This window comes from Tinamus guttatus, unplaced genomic scaffold (genome assembly GCF_059628265.1).
Source record: "Tinamus guttatus ecotype Peru unplaced genomic scaffold, ASM5962826v1 Tinamus_guttatus_pri_ptg000313l, whole genome shotgun sequence".
Taxonomy (NCBI): domain Eukaryota; kingdom Metazoa; phylum Chordata; class Aves; order Tinamiformes; family Tinamidae; genus Tinamus; species Tinamus guttatus.
In genome coordinates this window covers 107716-129861 of record NW_028288847.1, presented here as the reverse complement: position 1 = coordinate 129861, position 22146 = coordinate 107716, and the positions used below count along the sequence as shown (strand labels likewise).

The 22146-nt window shown below is 45.8% G+C and overlaps 1 protein-coding gene across 1 annotated transcript; it reads right to left on the bottom strand.

Annotated features, from left to right (window-relative positions):
• Positions 1 to 9604: 9604 nt before the first annotated feature.
• Positions 9605 to 20769, bottom strand: LOC104573383 (urea transporter 2-like). Its single transcript, XM_088528581.1, has 8 exons — positions 20604 to 20769; positions 18156 to 18345; positions 16856 to 16984; positions 15141 to 15333; positions 13470 to 13617; positions 12275 to 12409; positions 11090 to 11139; positions 9605 to 9874 (listed from the first exon to the last, which is right to left on the bottom strand). Exons 1-8 carry the CDS (start codon positions 20767 to 20769, stop codon positions 9605 to 9607), a joined length of 1281 nt encoding a protein of 426 aa, XP_088384707.1.
• Between the last annotated feature and the right edge of the window lie 1377 nt (positions 20770 to 22146).

Here is a 22146-nt window from a genome sequence, read left to right as displayed (position 1 = left end):
GCGATCACTTAGAGAAGCGACCCTGAAATTTCACAAAAGTGCCGAAGTGAATAATTTGCTGTTGAACCAGAGCCCATCTAGCGCTATGGCTCTGCTTCCCGCTCCATGGAAACACAAGCGCAGCGTCTGTGTTAACCGGAATGATGTTGTTCTCGTTGCGCTCGTTCCCAGGGTGCCTCGCTTTTGATGGAGATGTTTTTAGCAGGAGACTGCATTCATTTTTTATTCCGTTTCTTTTCAGCGCAGGGTTGTCAGCTCAGCATTGCTGCCTGAGCAAGTCCCTCTCTAATCTGCACCCGTCCCTGCGAGTGAGCCAGATGCTGCCGTCCACCGGCTCTGCACCCGGTAGCACGTGTTGCATGAGATAAGGAGATGCTGCAGGGGAAGTCGCTATGCAGCACAATTCTTTTTCTTTGCTCTTTGTTTCTCCTTGTATTGCCTTTGCTTTTCTCCTGGCAAAACAAATCCTTGCATCTCAAAAGCAGGGAAATGCAGCAGGTCGTTTAGACGGGAGATGCTCACAGAGAATTTGGGCCTCTGGGAAGTTCCTTGGGCAAGGTTTAGGCTTCAGAGCTCTTACATTTTTGTAGAAGCTCAGGGGGCTGCCCAGCCTCAGTATCATTAAAACGGGGTCTTTTTCTGCAGTTTGGGAAAGGGCCAGTGCACAGGGAGCATCAGGCGGACAGGGACGGTTGTTGGACCGCGCTACTTCCCGCTGTGCCCGTGGTGGCTCCAAGTGCCCAGCAGCCAAGATTGTCCTCAGGGAACCTCACTGCCCTGTGCCTTAGGGAGGTTGTTGACACATTGGAGGGAATTCTCAAAAAAAAAGCCACAGGATTTGACATCTGGGTCAGGCGTCTTGTTATGACTCTTTGTTTAGTTTATTGAAGAGCTGGTTAATAAGTAACAGGACCACAGTCTGCTGATACCGATGTGGGAATGAGGTCGCTGATGATGAAGTCTGTGAACGGGAGGCAGAGGAGTGAGATCATTCCCATGTGACAGATTCACTTGATGTGGATGCAGCCATCTCCTGGCACAGTTAACTACTGCAGTGGCTGCCTTAGGGGTTCCCTGGGGTTCAAACAAGATTATTATCCTCCCAAAAAGTCTGGGTCACATCCCAGGTTGTGTGCTGGAGTAAGGTACTCCATCACTCCAAAGCTCATTCCTGGCCAAAGATGGGATTTCTATCATGTCTTCCTTTCCAGCCCAAGTATTGCATTTCTGCCTGCAATTTTGCTCCTGTTTTAGCAGATGAGCTGGACAATACTCATGTGCTGACTACCTGATAGCCTGATACCTGGAGTACCACTAGTTTGGGCTCCCAGTCCCAGAAATCCTGTAATGATGAGATTTTTGAGCCTACAGGTAACGTGTGTGAGTGACCAGTGAGTTCTGTATTGATTTTAGGTACCCATGAAGAACATCTGTTGTTGAGGAGAAGACAGCTGGAGTTGGTGTCTGCAATATAAGTCCTGTGTGATTTAAGAGGGCTGAATCTGTGGCTTAAATCCACCTCTCGGCCAGTGAAGCTGGTTGATGCATTTCTCTCTCTTCCCATGCTCGATGGGAAGGTGCCTCTGAGAACTGAGCTCAGGGGTTGATGTGGTCACAAGAGGGGTTCATGGGTGGGTTCCAGCCAGACTCGAGGAAGACCCAGAGAGACTCAGATAGGCTCTGAGCGGCTCTGGGTGTGCAGAGGGAAATGTGCAAATGTCCAAGCAGCCTGAATAGCAGACAGCTGGGGACTGTTGAGCTACACAGCATAGCATCCAGACTGTCCCAGAGAAATGCCTGGGATATTTGGGAATGCCCACGAGGCAGAGCCTCTCTAGCTGCATTAATCGGGTAGAGCACTTGAACTCGTGAGCATTTCCAGGAAGGACCTGTGGCCCTAATCCAGCCTCACATGCTCTTTCTCCACACCTCTCTCCAGGCTTGGTTGCCTTCAAAAGGTGCATTGCCATTTCACTGCTGGATTTGGCCATGTTCCTCGGCTCAGGTTACACTGCAGGGTTCAGGTCTGCACATGGAGCTGCACCAGCTTGTAGATTCCAGCAGGTGCTTAAAGGTGACGTAAATCCACGTATGGAGCTCTGCAGCTGGCTAAAATTCAGGTCCTGGCCTGCCTGTGCTGGACTGGGCCATGGATATGTGAAATGTAGCCGGGGTTTATGGGTTCCTTGTCATGCCTTGTTACCAGAAGGGTTTGTAGCTCACAATGGAGACAAAGAAGTGGATGTTTAACACTGGAGCGCTCTTGCTCTCAAGCAGCTCTTGTGCACAGGAAGATGCGGGCTTGGAAGCGAGTCACAGAATCACAGAATCACAAGACAGCTGAGGTTGGAAGGGACCTCTAGAGATCATCTGGTCCAACCTCCCTGCTCCAGCAGGGACACCCAGAGCCCGGGGCACCTGGTCGAATCCAGGCGGGTTTGGATGAACTCCACAGAAGGAGACTCCATAAGTCGGGGACCTTCTGGCAAGCCATCATGGCATCATCTCTTGGAGGGCTTGCTGTAGAGCAAACAAGAGAGTTTCATCACCTTTTGAGCACATGCCTCGAGCCCAAATGAGCCCCGAGACCTCACGATGGGGAGAGACCCACAGCCCTGGGCGCAGAGTGCCTAGAGGAGCAACATCATGGTTGTGCTTGTTGGCATCATGTTGCTTTTCATCATGTCGTTTTTATGAGCAAAAGCAGAATGGAGAAATCTGTTTCAGCACAGAGGGGTCTGTCACAACCACCCACTTGTTTGTTGAGAGAAATAGTTTTGGGTTTATATAGAGTGGAACAAAAGCCAAACTGAAGGCGGTGGGTGCTTCTCTGCCTTTGTTTAGGCCTGTAAAAATTCTCTAGAGAAAGCTGCTGTTTGACATTCCTCTGCACGGTGGCCATGTGAAGTTTTCTCCGTGGTGCAGCCTTTGGGAACGTGGCAGAGAGCTGGACAGCCAGCTCTGGTGTCCGTCTCCCTCTCGTGGTGTGTCTCCAGCATGGCCACGTAAGAAAAAATGGAGCAAATATTCACCTTGCAATTTTAGAGAGCTCACAGACACGACTTCTGGCTTGGTCGGGTCTCCTTGTAAGGCTCTGGATACAGCTGCTGACTCCCTAAACTCCCCCAATAGATAATTCTCATATCTTGTCTCTGCCACTGGCTCTGGAGACCCAAGGTTCCCTCTTGCCAGCCCGAGAGCTCCAGGCTGCACCTTCTCAGTCTGGGTAGCTGCATCTGGGAATCCAGTTTTGGGGTAAGAACCATAGTCTTGGTCTCCTGCAGTGGGGTTGGGGCAGGCACGTGAGAAGGGAGGGGTGTACCTAGTTTATGGCACCAAGTTGGGTGTAGATAACTTCAAGCCATCATAGGAGTTAGATTCCAGAATTACGCAAGGATTCAGTCACTTTTCCTGCATATTAATGCTCTGAATCCTAGAGCACCAGGTTAACAAAGAGCTCGTCTCTCAGTTGCAGATTTTCCAAAGTTTTCATTTAAAATTGCTGCTAGCAAAAGTGAAGTGCGTGAATATGCTACCTGCTTAAGAGTAATATGCCTTTGGACAGACTGGATCTACCGAGGGTTACCAGCTGGATGCCTGCCAGTCAATGTGGCAGATGGGATGTGTCTTCAAAAAGCATCAGGGGCAGCACCCAGGGCCTGGACTTGCTCCCTATCCTGGACGTGTGGGTGGCAGCTCTTGCTGCACCTCGGTGCATCTGGATAACAGCCATCTCGGGATTACTTTATCATCGGGACCAGGCTCTAGCCATGAAGCCAAGTGTAAGAGCCTGTGTCCGGGTTTAGCTTTACGCTCTCATCCCCTTGAAACTGGGGTAGTCACCTCCAGACTGGTCAGTGTGGCTTGACCCAGGCCAACACATGCCAAGGAGTGTGCTCGAGATGCACAAGCCTTGGAGATGTTGTGAGCTGTCCCATTTACTGGTACGGGTTTAGGTGTGGTGTCCAGCTGTGGTGTTCTCTGAGGCCCGAGAAAAACCAGGCAGTCACAAAATACAAATCAAAGAAGAGTGTAGTCATCTGGCGGGGTCTCCTTGTCTGGATTGTTTTCCCTCTTTCCAGCCAGCATTATTCCTTCTCCCCATCTAATTTCAATTTAGTAGAATTTTATTTTCTACCCCCTCCCTCTGCCCTGATGGTTGGCACTAGAGTCTTGCTCAGAATGTGACAGCTTCCAAGGAAGGGAACCCGAGCTTGTTCTTACAGACCTTCATGTTGTAGGAAACAAATTTGTTAGGCTTAAGCAGACAGTGCAATCATCCCCCAAATAAACTGTTTCAGCATATAAATCCCAGTGATTACTATTGTCTTCCCAAGTAGGTCTTACTGGAAGCATGGGGTGATGCATGTGGCATGGGTTGCAGCTCTAAGCTGCACTCAGCAGGAAGAAAGAAAGTGCAGAGAAGAAACATCAGGTGCAAAGCAGGGAGCCCTGACCTGAGGGGAAAAAAAGGCCTCCAGATTATTCTAATTGCACAGGCCAAGGGTGTCTCTATGTCCCTCTCCCTGCCTTTTGCCATCCTTGCCCCATTTGATGTGCAGCTGCCGTGATGTGAAGAGCAGCCCACACACCTTGGCCTCTGTTGGGCAACTGAGACAGTTGTGTCCATAAGGGCTCCCGTTGGTATTAGATGCTTCACCCGACGGAGCTGCACCAGGTCCAGCTCTGCCGTGCTTTCACCAGCACGGATTTTAACCTGCTTCAGCTCTTCAGGCTGAGTGCTGCCCTGGAGAAGGATGCGAGGACAAGGGGCTAAACGTACCCATGCACTGGTAGCAATGGGCTGTAGCTGAGCTGCAGTCCCAGGTGCCCAGATGCCAACTCGCTGCTCACTCCCAGGGGATGTTGTGGTGGAGGAAGCCTTTGCTTCCCACAGAGCTGTCCCCACTTTTCTCAGCCAGCCTCTAGGATGGATGAAATCCAGCTGTGGAAACAGCTGCAGGGGTTTGTACAAGACCTCCTGAGAACTGCAAAGTCAAATGCAACCAAATCTTTGTTTCCTGTTTGGGCTATTTTTTCCATCTTCCAAATTAAAATACAGCCTCCTGTATTTTAGGAGAGGAGAGGACAGTGTTTAGCACACAGATCTCGCCCTTAAAATGGTGGTATTTCTCTTAGACAAATGTAATCTATAAAAGGCTGAGCAAGCCCTCAGTGTTAGGGAATATCATAGCACGTTTGAGATGATAGCTGGCCTTGAGAAAGCACAGAGCATCTTTCCAGCAAGTGGAAATTGTAGGAGCTCCTTGCCATCACTGTGTAAAAGCAACACTGGGTGACCTTCCTGAGCTGAGAGGTGTCACCATCTCCTATCGTGGCCTCCAAACACACTGCTGTTTCTGGCAGCTCTGAACCTGCTAGCAGAGGAGAGGATGGCTGGGTGCCAGGTTTAACCTGCTACAAGGATAGCTGGAAAATCCTAAGTCCTACCTTTGTAGCCTCTGTATTGTCCTAGCTGAACAAGGATCAGTTAAATCGTTCTGCTTCTCTCCAGATAATTCCTCTGAGTGCATCTGTTGTTACATTTCACCGTTAAGCAATAATCTGGGATTCTCCTCTCGGAAAACTAATTTGCTGGCTCCACACGCCTGTTCACAGCAGGTTGCTGTATTATTCTCTGTTCTTGCCAGCTTGTAATGAATGTTTTTTGAGCAGCCTGAGATAGACACCACATTTAAGTGCTGCCGTTCTTTCCTGAGTGCCTCTCTGTCACTTCTGAATGCAGTCAGCTGGGTGCTTGGGTGGCATTTGGCTGAATAAATGCAGGTATCTACATTCGGCTCCCTCGATTCGTAGCACCCTAAAGCAAGTCTGAGAAACTGCTTTAAAAGTGCTTATTTCCCTCAGCTATGAGAGGAGCTGTGTAGAACTCAAGACTTCTCTGTCTGGGTGCAAAAACACAGATCCAATGTGGGTGCAGAGTCAACCTCAGTTACTCAGACCAGCACCAACTGAGCATGTTTTGAGTTTTGACATGTTATTTTGGACCTTTGAAGTCCTTGCAGCCCAACAACAAAGACTCCATTTCTCCTCAGCTCATGCTGAGGTCCTGCTGCTCTGTGCTGAGTAGATAGATCTCCATGGTAGAATCACAGAGTCTTAGGATTGTTATGGCTGGAAAAGACCTTCACGATCAATTCCCAGGCGTAAACCTATCGCCCCCAAGCCTGCTAAACCACATCCCTGAGTGCCCCATCTGAATGTTTCTTGGACACTGCCAGGCAGACTAGGCTTGGACCGAAATAATTGTGGCCTTGAACTGAGGTTCAGCCATATCCATGTTATTGATGCCAAGATTCACAAAGAAGTAAGTGATTTATAAAATGCCACTTTTTTGTACATCGACAGGGTGGAGTTGAGCATTCCCAGGTTCCTGTACTTGGGTGTCTAAATGACACTGTGGCTCCAGATCAAGCTCTGAGTGAGTTTTGGGCCTGTCCAAGGGTTACAGCTTCCGTTATTAGAGTTTCTTTCTGAGGGCTAGACAGCTGAAACACGATTTTGGGTGATTTGTTTTACTCTTTCTGCTGCTGACTTCTGTCAAAATCCCTGCTGGTTGGTAATTTCCTTCTCTGCAGGGACCTGAGGTGGTGCTGAGCATGGGTGGCAGCTGAGCTAAGCGAAAGATGCTGCCCAAACTTCAGAGGCAACTCCTACATCCAGAAGGATGCAAATGTATCTTTAAACATACATTCTCTAATAGCCTTGGGCTATATTTTTCCCCCTGACACCTGTGGCGCCTCTAACTTGTCAAACTCTTCCTAAGGCTAGTTAACAATTTCAGTCTTAACATTACCTCTGAGATGTGACTTCAGCTAAGCTTCCCAAGGAAAGCAAAAGGAAGCAAACATTTCCAATGTGAGCCCTTGCAGGCTATAAACTGCTTCATAGAGTGCCACTCTATTTTAATAGCTCACCTTTAACTTGGATTTTGCTAAAAGAAAGGAAAATGAGGTTGAAAGCAAGAGGTAGCACTTTTATGGAATATGGGTCTTGCAGGATGTTGAGAAGGGCTGGAGTGCTGGGGCTTGAGCACTTGACCTGTGATAGTTAGTGCTTCTCTAATCTACTGCTCACTTCTAGGAGGTCCTTCATATTTGCTCTGTTTACAACAATTAGAAGTGCTGAATGCAGTTATGCAAAACTTTTGATTAGCTAGGAACTTAACAGCTCTGTTTATGGATGGCTACAACTCTAGCAATTGTTTTGCTAATTGATTTTAGGATGGATTTGCCTGAGACAAAGAAATTATTTTTGTAGTGTCTTTTACATGACATAATCTCCAATGGCTGAATTGTGCTTGGACTTTTTCTTTAAAGCAAAATAACACTCTATGTTGTAATTAATTCCAGTTGATTTTTTCTTCAATAATATTCATTCTAATATTTTAGCTGATTTTATTAGGATTCATGTAGGAAGTAAGCTAAGCTGTGCAGGGCAGGTGAACGGGTCTGGCTGTCTTGTGTGAGACCAGTATCTCATTGGCATGTATAGAGGGAAGATGTCCGGATAGCTGTGTGTAACCTCAAGTATTCTTCCATTTTTCTTTGTTTCTCTGAAAAACGGTTACACTAGGGTGTCTTTATCTCTGCTCTTGCAGTCTGCAGTGACCCTAGGAGACTGCTTTGTAACCCGTGTTGGGTTCCTCACTGTTTTCCTACGGCTCTGTACTTTCTTGCCTGCCTGCTAACATCCTTTCTAATGTTGTCTTTGACCTCGGTTGCTTTTTTTCTGGAGTCACCCTGCAGCTGCATGTGCAGCCCACAAATGCTCTTTAACACCAAGACTCTTGCTCCATTTCCACAGCTGTCCTCTGTGACAGCTTAGGGGCTTAATCATCTTTGTCCAGTGCCCTGATAAGAGATCATTTTTGCAAATAATCTGTTTTGCCTAATTAGCAGTTTCTCGCTCTTGCTCCTGTTTTAAGGAAGTGCATCTCTGCCTTCAGCCTCCCGCTCGCAGGAGCTCAGCATCTCCAGGAGGTGGCTGGGCTTTGTGTGGGGGTCTTTGCAGGCAGTTTTTGCTGTGGGGTACAGCACTGATGCCTGGATAAGGTGCTCCTGGGAGTCCTCGCTCCAGGTTTCTCCTGCTTCAGTTCAGATAGGGGCTTGCAAACTCCTGCCTTGCTGGTGACACTTGCACAGGTGGGACTGAGCTGCCCAGGGGGACAAAGCTTCCTCACGTGGTTGTTTTTAATCATATCAAGAGGAGGGAAAGGATGGTATCTAATCTGAGTATTGTATGGTTGCATAGTCTCTCTGGATTTTTACCTTAAATCTTCAAATCCTTTGGGTCTGTATTTGCTTGGCAGGGAAAACTCTTTTCCACCAGTCACCTTTGGCAAAAGGGCCCATTGGAGTCCAACAAAGTTTGGCTCTTTGCTGTTGAAGGAAACCAGGCATCCTAATTAAGTGACTTCAGAACTAGGAAGCCTTTTTATTAGGCTTGTTTCATGGTGGTTTTAACAAGGCTTTTCAAGAAAAGTTCCTGTTAAGGCCATTGGCCCTTCTCTGTTGTAAGGACTTGGAGGAAACATAAAGTGGCAGCATTCTCCTCCCACCTTGGGCCTGTTACAAACCGCTATCCTTTGGGAACAGAGCAGTAAGAAGGACCTCAAGGTTTCCCACGAGAATTGCTTTTGGCGTTTTGGGAGCTTATGGTCCAGACATAAAGTGAGAGGATCTCAATGCAACACTTGGACAAGAGGAAACTTTTGCTAATTCACATGGTTTAATATAAAGGAAATATTCCTACAGGAATGGGAGAAAAAGATCTGCAATAATTGCTACCATCTGCAAACATTTGTCTCAGTCTTTATGTGAGGCACAGTTCATGTGAAGTCTCCCTGTTTCCGACTGGATGTATGCAGGAATTCACACTTGCTCCTAGGCATTCAGTGAGAGACAGATCTACTTGTAAGGGAGTGAAAATGATGCAAGGAAAAAGGTGTTTGCAATCCTTATTTCCTAGACACTTTTCCAGGTGATTAAAGCATGTATATTCATATCTTTGTAGTCTTGAAACTTAACGGTGAGACAGGAGGCACCACTAAATATAGTATAAATTCTGAAAGAATATTAGCTGTATTTACTATACCCATTAAAGTGAGATAAAGTAGATTAGACATCAATGGGGAAACAAAGAAGAAGGAGATCGGTCTGTTTATTCCATTTTCAGATGTACATGCTCTTAATTCAAAGTGCAGCACTTGATGCAGTTCTTACATTATTTATTACATAAAAAGTTCTCCCCCAGCATATTTGTTTTGTTAAATTACCCATTCAAAATTAAATACAGCCTTGTGTCAGTGTTTATGTTCTTCTGCCTATTCTTATAATTATTACTGATAAGAGCTGGCTTTCAAGTTAACAGCGTGTGGATTGATAAGACAGCCATTACTGTGCTACCTGAGTGCTTTATAGAAAGCTTAGCTCAAGGGCAAATCGTGTTTCCTCCGAAGCGTGCTATGCAGCATCCCCAGCCCGCAGAACGCTGCTGGAGGTGTATTTGTAACTACAAAGTATTCCTGCTTTGCTAGGATATGAAAAAAACACCAAAACTGCTGACTTGCGGGCCTTGGGAATCAGTAATCATGGCTGTTTTTTGGACTGCACAGTGGAGTGCCTCTGGTTTGGATTTTCAAATCGCCGGAGGATTTTGGCACCTTTGCTTTCTGCTCCTCTCTTCTGCTCTCCGATGCTCTTCTCATCATGCTCAGGTAGTAGATGCGGTTGGCCTCGGGGTAGGTGACTTTGCAGAGGGGGATCTTGTACATGGCTGGGTTGTCTGAAGCGAGCAGCAAAAAGAGAAGCGCGGAGAAGCAAAAGGGCCACGTGCAGAGGGGCAGTCCCACCTGGAGAGGAAAGGGCAGACAGGAGCATTTTGGCATCTCTCTCTACACGTTTCCTTTGCTCACTTCTGCCTCTTCCTAAACTTTTGCAACTGAGGAGCTGGGAGAGGCACCAATATTTAAGCAACTCCAGAGCTCTGCTGGTTTTGCTCAAAAGCAAGACATGCAGCTCACAGGCAAATATTTAAATGCTCCAATCCACTAAACAAATCCTATTTATACTGCCCAGCAAAATACCCCTTACTGCAAGTACCATTCACACGCATTTGCTGTCTCGGTGTCCTCAACACCCTCAACACAGGCATTGAGTCCAACCCTCTGTCTTGCTCCATGACCCGACCTCTAGGGTTGACTTGGGGATCTACCAATACCAAGCTCCCACAGGGGAGAAAAAATAGCAGATTTAATAGGTCTAAGTGGGCAAATTGAGTTGATTACAAAAATTTTAACTTTTGGAGCTCTGATTTTCCAAGTCTTTCATCTATAGGAAAACAACCCCCGCCATGGGTACCCTGTTTCTGGTGCATCCTGAAAGCAAGTCTGCTTAAAAGCACCACTCTCTGCTTGGACCCACACTGTACTGAGAGGATGCCAAGTGAATACATTTAATGTGAAGCTGCTTGTTTTAAATATGTTTTCTTTTTCTTTTAACTTGCCAAATCAATTTCCTTAAAATATGGTTTGCTTAGGTCTCTCAGAGAGACCTTAAAAAGAAACAAAGCTTGACAGTCCTAGCTTCAGCTTTCTCTGAGACCAGTGTGCTTGGACAGCTCAAAAGACAGAAAAAATGTGTTTTCCTCCTCATTAAACTAGTTCTTATATTCAGACCAAACTTGACTAATAACGGAGGAGAAAAAGACTTCAGAAAAAAACACAGAAAACTTTAGACCACTGGAATTTGCTCAAAAACACGGCATGCAACTGAATATCATATCTCAAACTGAGTTGTTGCTGGAATTCACATATATACGCATATTCCTACTGTGGATAAGATGCTTTGAAGGTCTTTGAAATCTTATTATCAGTTGCAGAGCCTCTAAGTGTACAATTGAACTGACAGAGACTCTACAAAACCTGCCACTGGCTGCAAAATTCACACTTCAGTACTGTCAAAGCTGTCAAGTAAATGCCACAAAATTCTCCGTGTTCGGATATCAGAACAAAGCCAGAATACATTTATTAAAAAAACAAAACAAAACAAAAACAAACCAAACTTACCACAGATAGCATATTAGTAAGAGCTGCTCCAGAGTAGGCACAAAATAATGCTGAAAAAAGAAGACAGAAGACAACTGAAGATGGAGAAATTCTTGTTCATCCCTCCAAAGAAATTACCAGAAATAATAATTCTTCCTAAATGCCCGTTAAAGTGCCATTAAAGAATGCCCTTCCCAGCTATTCCTTGTGAGATTAGCATAAGCATCTTCACTAGTTGTTGAATTTTAAGGTGCTACACCTGCCTGTCAGAACTAGATTTGTTCTGAGTTTGCTTTGTTTAGATGGGTGGTGAATGAAAACCACTCTGTTTTGTCAAGAATAGGTGCCAGTGGCATCCATTTTATTCACTGACATCACTTGACTTGTGTGTGGTGCGGGATCATGGTCATTCTCCACTAGTCTCTCCTGTGGCTTCAGACCTAGGACACCAAGCCACAGGATTTCATAGGTGGAAAAGCAGGAGCTGAGGTCAGGGGCCAAGGGACAGGATCATGGAAGCGGCAGCAACTGAGTGATACTACATACACAGGAGCTGCACTCAGGTCAGGGAAGTTGCTGAACTGCAAAATTGCAAATAATTACATGTTCAGTGACTCTTTATGTGTGCTTACACTGTGCTCAAACTCTTCGCGTAGTGTTTGTCTTTGGCAGTTGATGAGGTTTTGGCTACATGGATCTTAAACCGACCACGTGCAACAACTCTGATATTCTTCTGGCACACTTCCTCTTTGGGTATATATATATATGTATATATATGTTTTAAAAGATAATCTTTTAAAGCATAGCCCTCTTCTAAGAATTTCCTTGGTGTGAGGGTGCCAGAGCCCTGGCACAGGCTGCCCAGAGAGGCTGTGGAGGCTCCTTCTCTGGAGATCTTCAAACCCGCCTGGATGCCACCCTGTGCCCCTGCTCTGGGTGTCCCTGCTGGAGCAGGGGTTGGACTGGATGGTGTCTAGAGGTCTCTTCCAACCTCAGCCATTCTGGGATTCCAGGGTTCTTCTCACAGAAACTGTATTTCTGCCCTTCCTAGATTTTATTATTTATGCTAAGAGTGCATAAAACCCCTTCTTGCGTTTGCTGCTTGGCCATCCAAAGCTCAACTCCAATGGCAACACAGAAATAACTCCTGTGCAGCACCTGGCTACCCAGGTCTTTTTGGCTTCCCTTTTCATACAGGACACGTACCACAGGCAAGGGCCAGCAGATGAGCCTGCCAGGTCAGGGCATAGAACATGCCTCCAATCGCAATGCAGGCGAGCGCGCAGTTGTAGTTGTGCAAGCCGAGGTAGATGCTGTCGAACGGTGTTGCGAGGGTCAGAGCTGCAAGGAAAAAAGCAGGGCTGTGAGGTTTGATACACTGAATGTATCTGCAGGAGTTGTTGTTTGCTAGGAGTCCACTGTTTTTCCCTTGGGGAACCTATGTAGATACATTTAACTGTGCTCACGTGCCCATCATTGCCTCATGCAATGAAGTCAAATGGGACTGGTTATTCGGGAGATGTGATGAGGTCCCTGGACGTGGAGTTTGGCCCAGTCTCAAGGGCTCTTTCCGGCAGAACTCTTTGGCTGTGCATTAAGTGTGTTTTAGACGGTCTCCCAAATGTTCAGATGTGATCGCTCCATCACTGCTGTGGAAACTCTCCAGTGGGGCAGGAGCTTAGGGTCTGCTCCCAGCCTAGCTGTGCAAGAGCTTCTGCAGGATTTCTCACAGGCTTCATCTCAGACAGTATAAAGGATAGCACAGTATATAGTGCTATAACTACATATCACATATATATCACTGTATATGTCACATAACAGGCCACTGTAACCTGTTCCCAGCTTCTCTCAACTGGGTGTAGCTGTTGATATCACCTTTAAGAGTAATGTATTTCCCACTGTGATGCCCTCGTTTGCTTTCTGTTTCCTATCACCATGCCTGTCCCCAAATACTTTCTCATGATCTTTCTTTTCAAGGTTATAAGAGCTATACAAAACTTGCCAAATGCTCTTAGCCATACAAAATTGTACAGCTTTTTTTTTTTTAAAACTTAGACACAAAGCTCGCATCTTGTGCAAAGCATTTCAGACCACAAATGAGAATTTATGCCTTTTTTTTTAAAGTAAGTTTCTCAGACTGTACTTACTGAATCACATTTTTTATTACAGTTGAGCAAATAAATAGCAGTAATCTTGTCTAACTTCAAGAGTCAGATTCATCTCTCAGTTTAAGGTTGTTTCTGTGATAGTGGAGAGACAGGCCTTTTTGGGTGGTATTCATGTAACCTTTTTTTTTTTTCTTTTTATGAAAGTGTTAAGTCTGGACAGAACTGTATAAAGGCTTGGCTGAAAATAAATACCCTAGATAACAAAAATGACTTTCTTAAATGCTATTTCTTACCTGCCAGCATCCCTATGGTAGATCCAATTGCAGCATGTAAGCAAATCATTGGGGAGGAGATAAGTAAAGCCATGAGGAAGATGCCTCCAGTCCAAGGGTTTTCACAACCATAAACTTGACCAACACCAACTGGAATGGATTGCAAGAGCTGCAGCATCCAGCAGAAAAGAGCATGTTAGGGTATCACTGTACTCAGGAGGACACAGTTGCTATCTTATCAAAGCTATTAGTTAGAAAGGAAGTAAATGTAGCACTGTGGGACTGTCTGTGAATGTGGGCACACATGTTCTTTAAATGAGATTTAGTGCAGTGAACTGCAGTGAAGTCTGAACTTCATCAGTCTGAGACAGATAGACTTTTCTTTCTTTGGGAATGCGGTAATATAGTAAAATTCCACCCCCCCCCGCTTTTTTTTTTTTTTTTTGGAAGTGAAAGCAGGAAAGGGATCAGCTCCGGAGAATGTCTCTATAAAAATGAAGGCCTGCAAAAATGATTCATTAAGTCCCTCTTAGGGACTCTAATGGCTTCTTCTAGCTCTTGGTACTGAGAAAAGTTATGGCGTGTGTTATAGTATGAAGAAGAGACTAGAATTGCAGTGCACTATTTTTCTAGGCCTGGCTCTGTATGGGACTGAACAGATTTGCTCTAGAAGGCACTTCAGTCCAATAGTGCTAGAATTCAGCATATATTACAGAGTTTCCTGCAAATTATTAATAATTGCAGCTGACGAGGATGACTTGAAATGATGCAGGACACTTTACTGTGTTGCTATTGAACAAGACAGATTTATTAGTACAACTGAGTGCACGAAGTACATGCTGACCTAACAGGGACATAGGAGATAAATGGGTAACCCCAGTATAGCTCCTAACATACCTAAATAAATCCTGGGCTAACAGATGGTCCACTCAAATATGAAACTAGAGAGCGGCCTTAATTGCCATTCTCGCGTTGGTTCAGCCAAGAGATAAAGGATAGGAGAAAAAATCCCTACTATATAGGAAGTATATAAACAGGAGGTACTGCAAACCTTTCTGGCTAAGGGCTAGAACATAAGGAGCCCACAGTGGTTCTCAAATTAGCCAGCACAACCATAGAATTCTTGCCTAGAAAAGTTGTAGCCTTTTTTTCTTCACTAAAGTTCCTCTTAGGCTGCTTTGGGAGTGTGAATTGGCTTTGAGTGTGTGTATTTTACTTCTGTAACAAGGCCTCTTTCAGTGCCAGAGCTGGACTGAGGGAATGGGTGTAAATGAGTCCCTCTGCGATCGTGGTGTTTTTTCCCTCTTTTTGTCCCTGGCTCTTATTGCCAATGTCTCTTTAACCCCATCTGGACAGCTGGAGCATGAATCCAGATGTGCTTTTGTATAGTGTTTCTGCATCAGTCTCACGCGAGACTTATTTTGGGGCAGTCTAACTCCAGGTAGAGTGAGAGGTCCAAGATCTTTCTTCTGCCAGGCTCCGTGTGCCTTTCTGGATATTGGCCAAAGCTGCCCTGGTCCTGTTACAGCAGTATTACTTGTTAAGGACTGACTTGATTTGTTTCTGGGAACTGTTACTGGTTGTGCATATCAGTTACCCACTATGACCTGTGCAAACTTGGTGTCTAGAACTGAATGCCTTCACATTCACCTTTTTAATGAAATAATATAAAGGTGGCTTGGGGAAGCTTACCAGGGGCACGTTGATTGCAGACCAGGTGATGTTGGGTGTTGATGTTACAGGCTGGATGAGGGTTGTAGGAAAGAACGAGTTGTAGTGTCCTGTGGCAGCCAGATACAAAGTTACCGCAATATTGAAAGGCAGAGTGAAAACAGGAAGGTCCCATTTACTGAAGACTGATGCCAAGGCGCTGGACAAGACTGGACTGTAAAGAAAAGTTGTTTGTAGTGGTTACACGGGCAAAATATCCTACCATATTGATCATAAGCTCATGATGTTACTGTACACTGCCCAATGCTTCTAAATTTATTTGGACTTTTCTGTAAACTGATCCTCCCTCTTAAGAAATGTGACTGAGTCTATTTAGCATGTAAAGTACTTGGGGTGACCCTCAAATGATTTAGAGGTCAAAGAAATGCTCAGAAACCTTTGAAATGCTGTTTGTGGCTTTGCAAAGAGTCTTGGCTATAGAAACTGGGACATACATTTCACAAGACCTGCTTCTTGTGAAAGGTTTCCACACTCCACACTCTGGTTGAAGAGAATGTCCCGCATGAATGGTCTTTCTGGAAGCATATAGACAAGATATAATCTGGTCCTTATGGGGTCGGAAAGCATGCGGAATGGAGAGAAAAGCCAGGTCCTGTCCTTGATGGAAATGGGCCGTGTTCTGTTGATGCCGACCTTCTCTGATGTGCATGAGCTGAGCTGCTCTTATGGTCAAACTCCAAATAGGAGTGGACATTGCACACTTAAAACTAGAGTTGAATACATTTTTTTTCAAGAAGCTGGGTTTGAGTCCTAGAAGGTTGTAAGCTGTAATTTAAAATGTACTTGTATATATTTGGCTTTTCAAAAGCAACATCTTGTGTCCTGTTGTGTTGATAGCATCAGGGAGAAAATGTTTTCTTCTCCCTTTGTAATCTCAGATGAAGCCTATTATTTTATCACAAGTTTAGTTTCCAGAACAGTTTACAGATTTCCTTGCTTGTAGCTGTGGAAAAAAACTCAGCACTTCTGTGAAAGTGGTGTCCTATTTTCTCTGTTGAAATACATAATTTCTGCCAGTTACACATCTTGTCAGGGAAAAAAATTCAAAAATGCTGTCTATTAAACTTGAGATTCAAAGTATCAGTTGGAAAAAAAATCTCTGAAATGTCTAATTTTAAAATCAGCTCTTCCCCGGGTTTTACAAACTTAAAAAGTAAAAAAAAAAAGAAAGTTTGAATAAAAAAGCCTAAAGGAATTTTGGCAGACAAGACAGACTAAACATTCTTGCAACATGTTCTGGGTTTTGAGAGGCTGTTACAAAATGACCTTCCTTCAGAGTGACTAAAGAAATAAAATATGAAGAAATCTTATTTTAGAAGCAGTGAAATGCAATAATGATTTTTATCTTGTCACTAACAATGATTAAAATGTAAACCTTGAATTAATTTCAGTTAAGGCTGATAAATGGATTCTGTAGTGCTTTCAAGGTCTGTATGTAAAAACGGTAAACTTGATCTTAAAAGGATGTCGTCTGGCGCTTGGTTGCTTGGAGTATTTCTTCCATCTCCAGACTGGTTGCGTATCTAAAATGGGGAAGATTCAGCTCAACTGGAGAGAAAGCTCCAACTCAGTTCAGCATCTGGCTACGTAAGAACCGTTTGTATTCCTCATTCTCTGAGAAATGGTCTCTTTAGGAGCAGTGACCAGTGTTTGGGGTGAGGAGAAGTCACACTTACCAGGCCATGGATATAACCACCACTGGAGGTAGGAGCCACCAGTAGTAATCGCCTTTGTCAGAGTAGATGGCCATGAGCAGTCCCACCAAGAGCCCATTGTAGCCATAGAGCCCTGCTGCGATGGCCGACCTGCGGTTGGAAGAAATGGATGCAAGGAATTCACTTTTGCTGAAGGTGACGTCTCCCTGGGACTCACTGAAATGCCATTTCTAAGTGTCCTACTCCTGGTAAAGGGACCGTAGGGAAAAGATAAACAAGCAGCAAGGTAGTTACTGTTTGCTCAATGCACACTGGGGTGTGAAAGACATTATTTGGAGCCTGTTAGTTGGTGATGGGTATCTGCAGTGATCTTGGGAACCTCAGGGATTGAAATGATGGCATATCCTAGTGGTAACCAGAGAGGTGAAACGGACTGTTCCTCAGGATCTCTAGCAGAGGAGCACAGTGCTGTCCTCACCCAACTGCCCCCATGCCATCCATAATCTGGTCTGCCAGTTTATAGCTGTGAGCCTGGCACTTGGGCACTTCTGTGCCTGGCACTGGGAAGGCAACACTGCCTCTCCCAGCCCAAGAGAAGGGACACTAAAGAGAGGGAATTGAAAGACCTCCTTAGCTTGGATTAGCTGGAATGACCTATGGCGTCTTAAAACAAGAGACACGCAGGAAAAGGGTAATCAAAAAAAAAAAAAAAAAAAAAAAAAAAAACCTTGAATCTTTGAATCTACACCTGCAAGATCCTCCTTGTTTAAGCACAAAAACTCTTTCAAGAGTCAATGACTGAGAGAGAAGGGGAACCAAGAAGTCACAGCTGGCTGCCGGGATGTGCATGGAGCTGCAGGGACTTCTGAAGAGCTGGAGGTGTTGTCAGTGACAGGGGAGATGCAGTGGGGCACATGGGGATATTTAGAAGCCAATAAGGGAAGCTGTAGGGTGCTGAATGTATCGTGTGATGGGTACACGGATGCTGTGCAGGCCCAAGGTGTTGATGTGGTGTGATAGAAGACATGTGGAGGTACGGTGAGATGTGTGACCCAGTGCTGGAGATGTGCTGAATTCAGTGGTTTACCCTGTTCATCTGAGTTGGCTGATCCCTAGCCTAGGCCCTGACAGTGTTTGGTCACTGGGTGCCTTGCTCATGACTAAGACTAGAACTGCCACCATTCTCCCCCAGATCAATCTCCTACCTATCTTGCTATTAGGCTAGTGAAGAGCAAAGCTACAGAAACAGGGGACTACAACCCATTCCTGAAAACATAGTGATCAACTTTCATTAAGTGCTGTGATGCAAGGTGCCACCTACCTGTCCTGACTCAGAGTCAGGGCTGTTAATGTCGAAACGGCCATCCCAGTACAGCCTGTGAGCGTCCACCAAGGATTCTGGATGAAAAGCCCCACTAAAATGAGTAGCCCACTGAGAGGGTTATTGACAAACATCACCTGAGAGGTCCCTCGCAACATCCAATCCATGAGCTGCACCATTAGGGGTTTATCTGAAGGAGATCAAATAAAAGCCCTAGAGATAAGACATCATTGCAGCACTCAAAGCACACTCAGCTTTACAGTCACTTGCTGGCTGCAGAATAGAGGCGATGTATCAACAGGATTGTAAAACTGGTCTCTGATTTATTACGGTCTGAACATATTTTGCATCTGGCACTTGAAAGGCTAGCAGGGATGGACTGGGCACTGCTATGAAGTTTGCAGAGGGATTAATAAAAATCGGTTTATTTATGATGGTCAAAAATAGCCTTTCTTGTTTGATAGATTGCATAAGATTCTACTATAAATTTAATGAGGAAGCAGACTCACTTCTGTGTATAATTCAGCTGCAGAGAAGGACTTGGGCAAAGACTGAAACTAGTTTGTGTATATATAGGGACATATGAAAAGCAAACACTTTGCTTGGGGAGAAAGCTAGATACTCAGAACACTGAGGTGCATCGTATATGGGAGATGGGGTCAGATTGGTAAAGGTGTTTATTTCCCCAAAAATGGACTCCAGGAACGGAGGAACCTAAATTAAGAGAACAGTTACAGTTCTCACGACACTTAGTTTGGCCTATACAAGATGGGAATTGCTCTCCAGAGAAGACCATTGAATCCAGATGGAGTAGTGGCAAATGGGTGCTGAGCTTGATACTCAGGTGAGTGCATAAAAGTGGCAGGATTAATGTGGGGCTGGGGGCTTTCTGTGAGGAGTTATCAAGTTATGGTGTTCCTCGTGATTTTAGTGTGCTGCAAAAACTCCTTACGGCTGTTTTTGCCATTGGAAATTGGCCTGAGGTCTCTTAGCACCCAGGTCTGGGCAGAGTGTAACCATTTCTGTCCTGTTGTACGGTGTGTTGTTATGCACACTGCTAGGGTAGCTGAATGAGAAAGAAACTCTGTTTGCACATGACAGAGCACCTGCAGTTCATGCAATGTGTATGTGCATCTTTCATTTGTGTTCTTAAATATTAAAATTAATTGAATTAGCCACTTTAATAATACATCATTGATTAAATTATTAATTGGGCATTGCACAAAGTGTCAGACTAATCTGAGGAGCCTCTTATTCCTCATCCTCCCTTCTCTTCTGCTTCTTTTCTATGTTGCATTTGCACTGGAGCCTCCAATCTTTTTTTCCAAGGACAGTAGCTTTCATAGAGGAGTTGTGAAGAGCTGGATACCGTCCTGCCTCCCCAGCATCCTCCGGGACAGGGTGCTGGGTGCTCGTTAAGGGAGGGCTTAGCAAGCTTCCTCCATGCTCTTGTTATCAGGGGACTAGAGAGCTACAAGAGGGAGCTACGTGTCCCTTAGAAGGGGAAATGGGTCTGGGCCCATTGAAATATATTTTTCTGATGTATGGTATCGAGTCATGAAATTTAGCAGCAATGCTGTTGGTTTCAGACACAAATATTCACTGTAACTATTCAAATACAACTAGCAGGGAGGGACAGGTGGCTTTTCAGAACATTAAATAACAAAAAGTGGCTACCAACTGCGGGCAGTAAAGAGAAAACTGGAGGAGAAACCCTCCTGGGGCTGGGGATTGCGCTGCGGGCTGGCCAAGTTCCCTGCCTAGGGGCATCTTGGCCACCTCTTCCCCAGGGATAGCTACTGCTCAGGCAAGTGATATACAGCTGTCTCATTGCTTTTTTTGTTGCTGTCATTGGACTGTTAATGCACCCAGTCTTGACAGGGGACCCGCAGTCTTACACAGCCTCTCAAAGCTCCGTATCCCTAATGATTCTGGGTAACGTGGACCATCTGGTCATGTCTGGCCAGTGAAACTTGGAGATCAGCACTTGCTTTGTGTTTTATAGCTACACAACACCCACAGCGCTTATTGTTCCCTCCAGGCTGGTAATACAAGAGCATTCCCTGCACAATTGGGAGTCAGGTCCCTGCTGTCAGACCACACATGGATGAGGGGACACTCATTGATCCAAAGCATTCACAAATGAAGCCAAGTCCCCAGCCCCGACGTGTAATTCAGGGCACTGCTATAAGAAACACGATGCTAATGACACATGACTGATTAAGCGTAAAAAAATCCTTTTTCCCTCTGCTAGATTATGTGTGCGGTCATGGTAAGGGCAAGAGAATGCAGGAGGTTTCCCTTCCTGAGAACGAAACGATTTGGGCTGAAAAGGCAGAAGTTCCCAGTGAGCACTCACTGTAGCCCCGCACTCCTGGCTCGCTGACACTGATGTACATGATACCCCTGTGCTACCTGGAGAGCACCAAACACAAGCCCTGTGCTTACCTTTTATCCAGTGTCCACACTCTTTCATTTCACCTGTGAGATACCCAAAAAGCCGAGAGATTTGCTTTCCGCTTTTCTGCAGCAGGTCCTGGGCTCCGGGTTCCTTCTCTGTATACAGCTTTTTCTCACTAGGACGTTCAGCAACAACAATTTCTCCAAGCTCCATCTCTTCAGGCTGAGGGTGGAACTGTAAATCACAAAGGCTGAGTGTTAGAAAACCTTTTTGGTTAGTTCTGTAGATTTCTGCTGTGATTTAGAGCTCCATAATGATGCTCTTAACCAAGGAGGGGACAATCCACTGGCGAAGGGACATGAATGACCCTGCCTGAACCAGTGTCCTGCAGCCCATGAAGGCAGCAGACCTGCTACCTTTGCGTAGCTCCTGGTGCAGATGAGGGTCTGGACATGACCCACTGATGTCAAGGAGCTGTGGCACAAAGGGGGACCCTGTTCATAGGTGTCCCCCAGCACTGCCAGGTACGTCTGCTGTTGCTGATGTTGAGGGGTGACCTTGCTGCTGCTCAACTAGGGTTCCTGAGGGACGCGATACAAGTTGCCTTTATGGCAGTAGACAGCAGGACATGAGAAAACAGCAGAGGAGAGGCCAGAGCCCATATTCCTCTGAATTCTGACTCAGTGCTGTCACATATCACAGCGAGTCTATGGCCTCCCCTCACTTCTTGTTTCACATACCAAACTGGGAGGAGTAGCCGATACCCCAGAGGGCTGTGCTGCCATCCAGAGGGACCTGGACAGACTGGACAACTGGGCGGTGAAAAACCTCATGCAATTCAACAAGGCCAAGTGCAAGGTTCTGCACCTGGGGAGGAATAACCCCAGACACCAGTACAGGCTGGGGACCGAGCTTGTGGAGAGCAGCTCTGCGGAGAAAGACCTGGGTGTCATGGTGGACGACAAGTTGACCATGAGGCAGCAGTGTGCCCTCGTGGCCAAGAAGGCCAATGGGATCCTGGGCTGCATTAAGAAGAGCGTCTCCAGCAGGTCGAGGGAGGTGATTCTGCCCCTCTACTCTGCCCTGGTGAGGCCACATCTGGAGTATTGTGTCCAGTTCTGGGCTCCACAGTACAAGAGGGATGTGGAGCTGCTGGAGAGAGTCCAGCGCAGGGCCACAAGGATGATCAGGGGCCTGGAACATCTGCCCTATGAGGAGAGGCTGAGGGAGTTGGGCCTGTTCAGCCTGGAGAAGAGAAGGCTGAGAGGGGACCTGAGCAGTGTCTAGAAGTACCTCAAGGGAGGGAGTGCAGAGGACGGGGATGGTCTCTTTTCAGTGGTGGCCACTGATAGGACTAGAGGAAATGGCCGGAAACTGAAACATCAAAAATTCCATAGGAACTTAAGGAAAAATTTCTTAACAGTGAGGGTGACAGAGCACTGGAACAGGCTGCCCAGAGAGGTTGTGGAGTCTCCTTCTCTGGAGATCTTCAAAACCCGCTTGGATGCAGTCCTGTGCCACGTGCTTTAGGTGTCCCTGCGTATGCAGGGGGGTTGGACTAGATGATCTCTAGAGGTCCCTTCCAACCCT

What these genes read in the sequence shown, in the direction of transcription:
- LOC104573383 (XM_088528581.1), bottom strand. Translation starts at nt 20,769, where the DNA reads ATGGAGCTTGGAGAAATTGTTGTTGCTGAACGTCCTAGTGAGAAAAAG. An exon ending in CTGACTCTGAGTCAGGACAG is followed by an intron (nt 16,985 to 18,155) that starts GTAGGTGGCACC and finishes TTCCAACCGCAG; the next exon opens with GTCGGCCATCGCAGCAGGGC. An exon ending in GTGGTTATATCCATGGCCTG is followed by an intron (nt 15,334 to 16,855) that starts GTAAGTGTGACT and finishes TTTTCTTTACAG; the next exon opens with TCCAGTCTTGTCCAGCGCCT.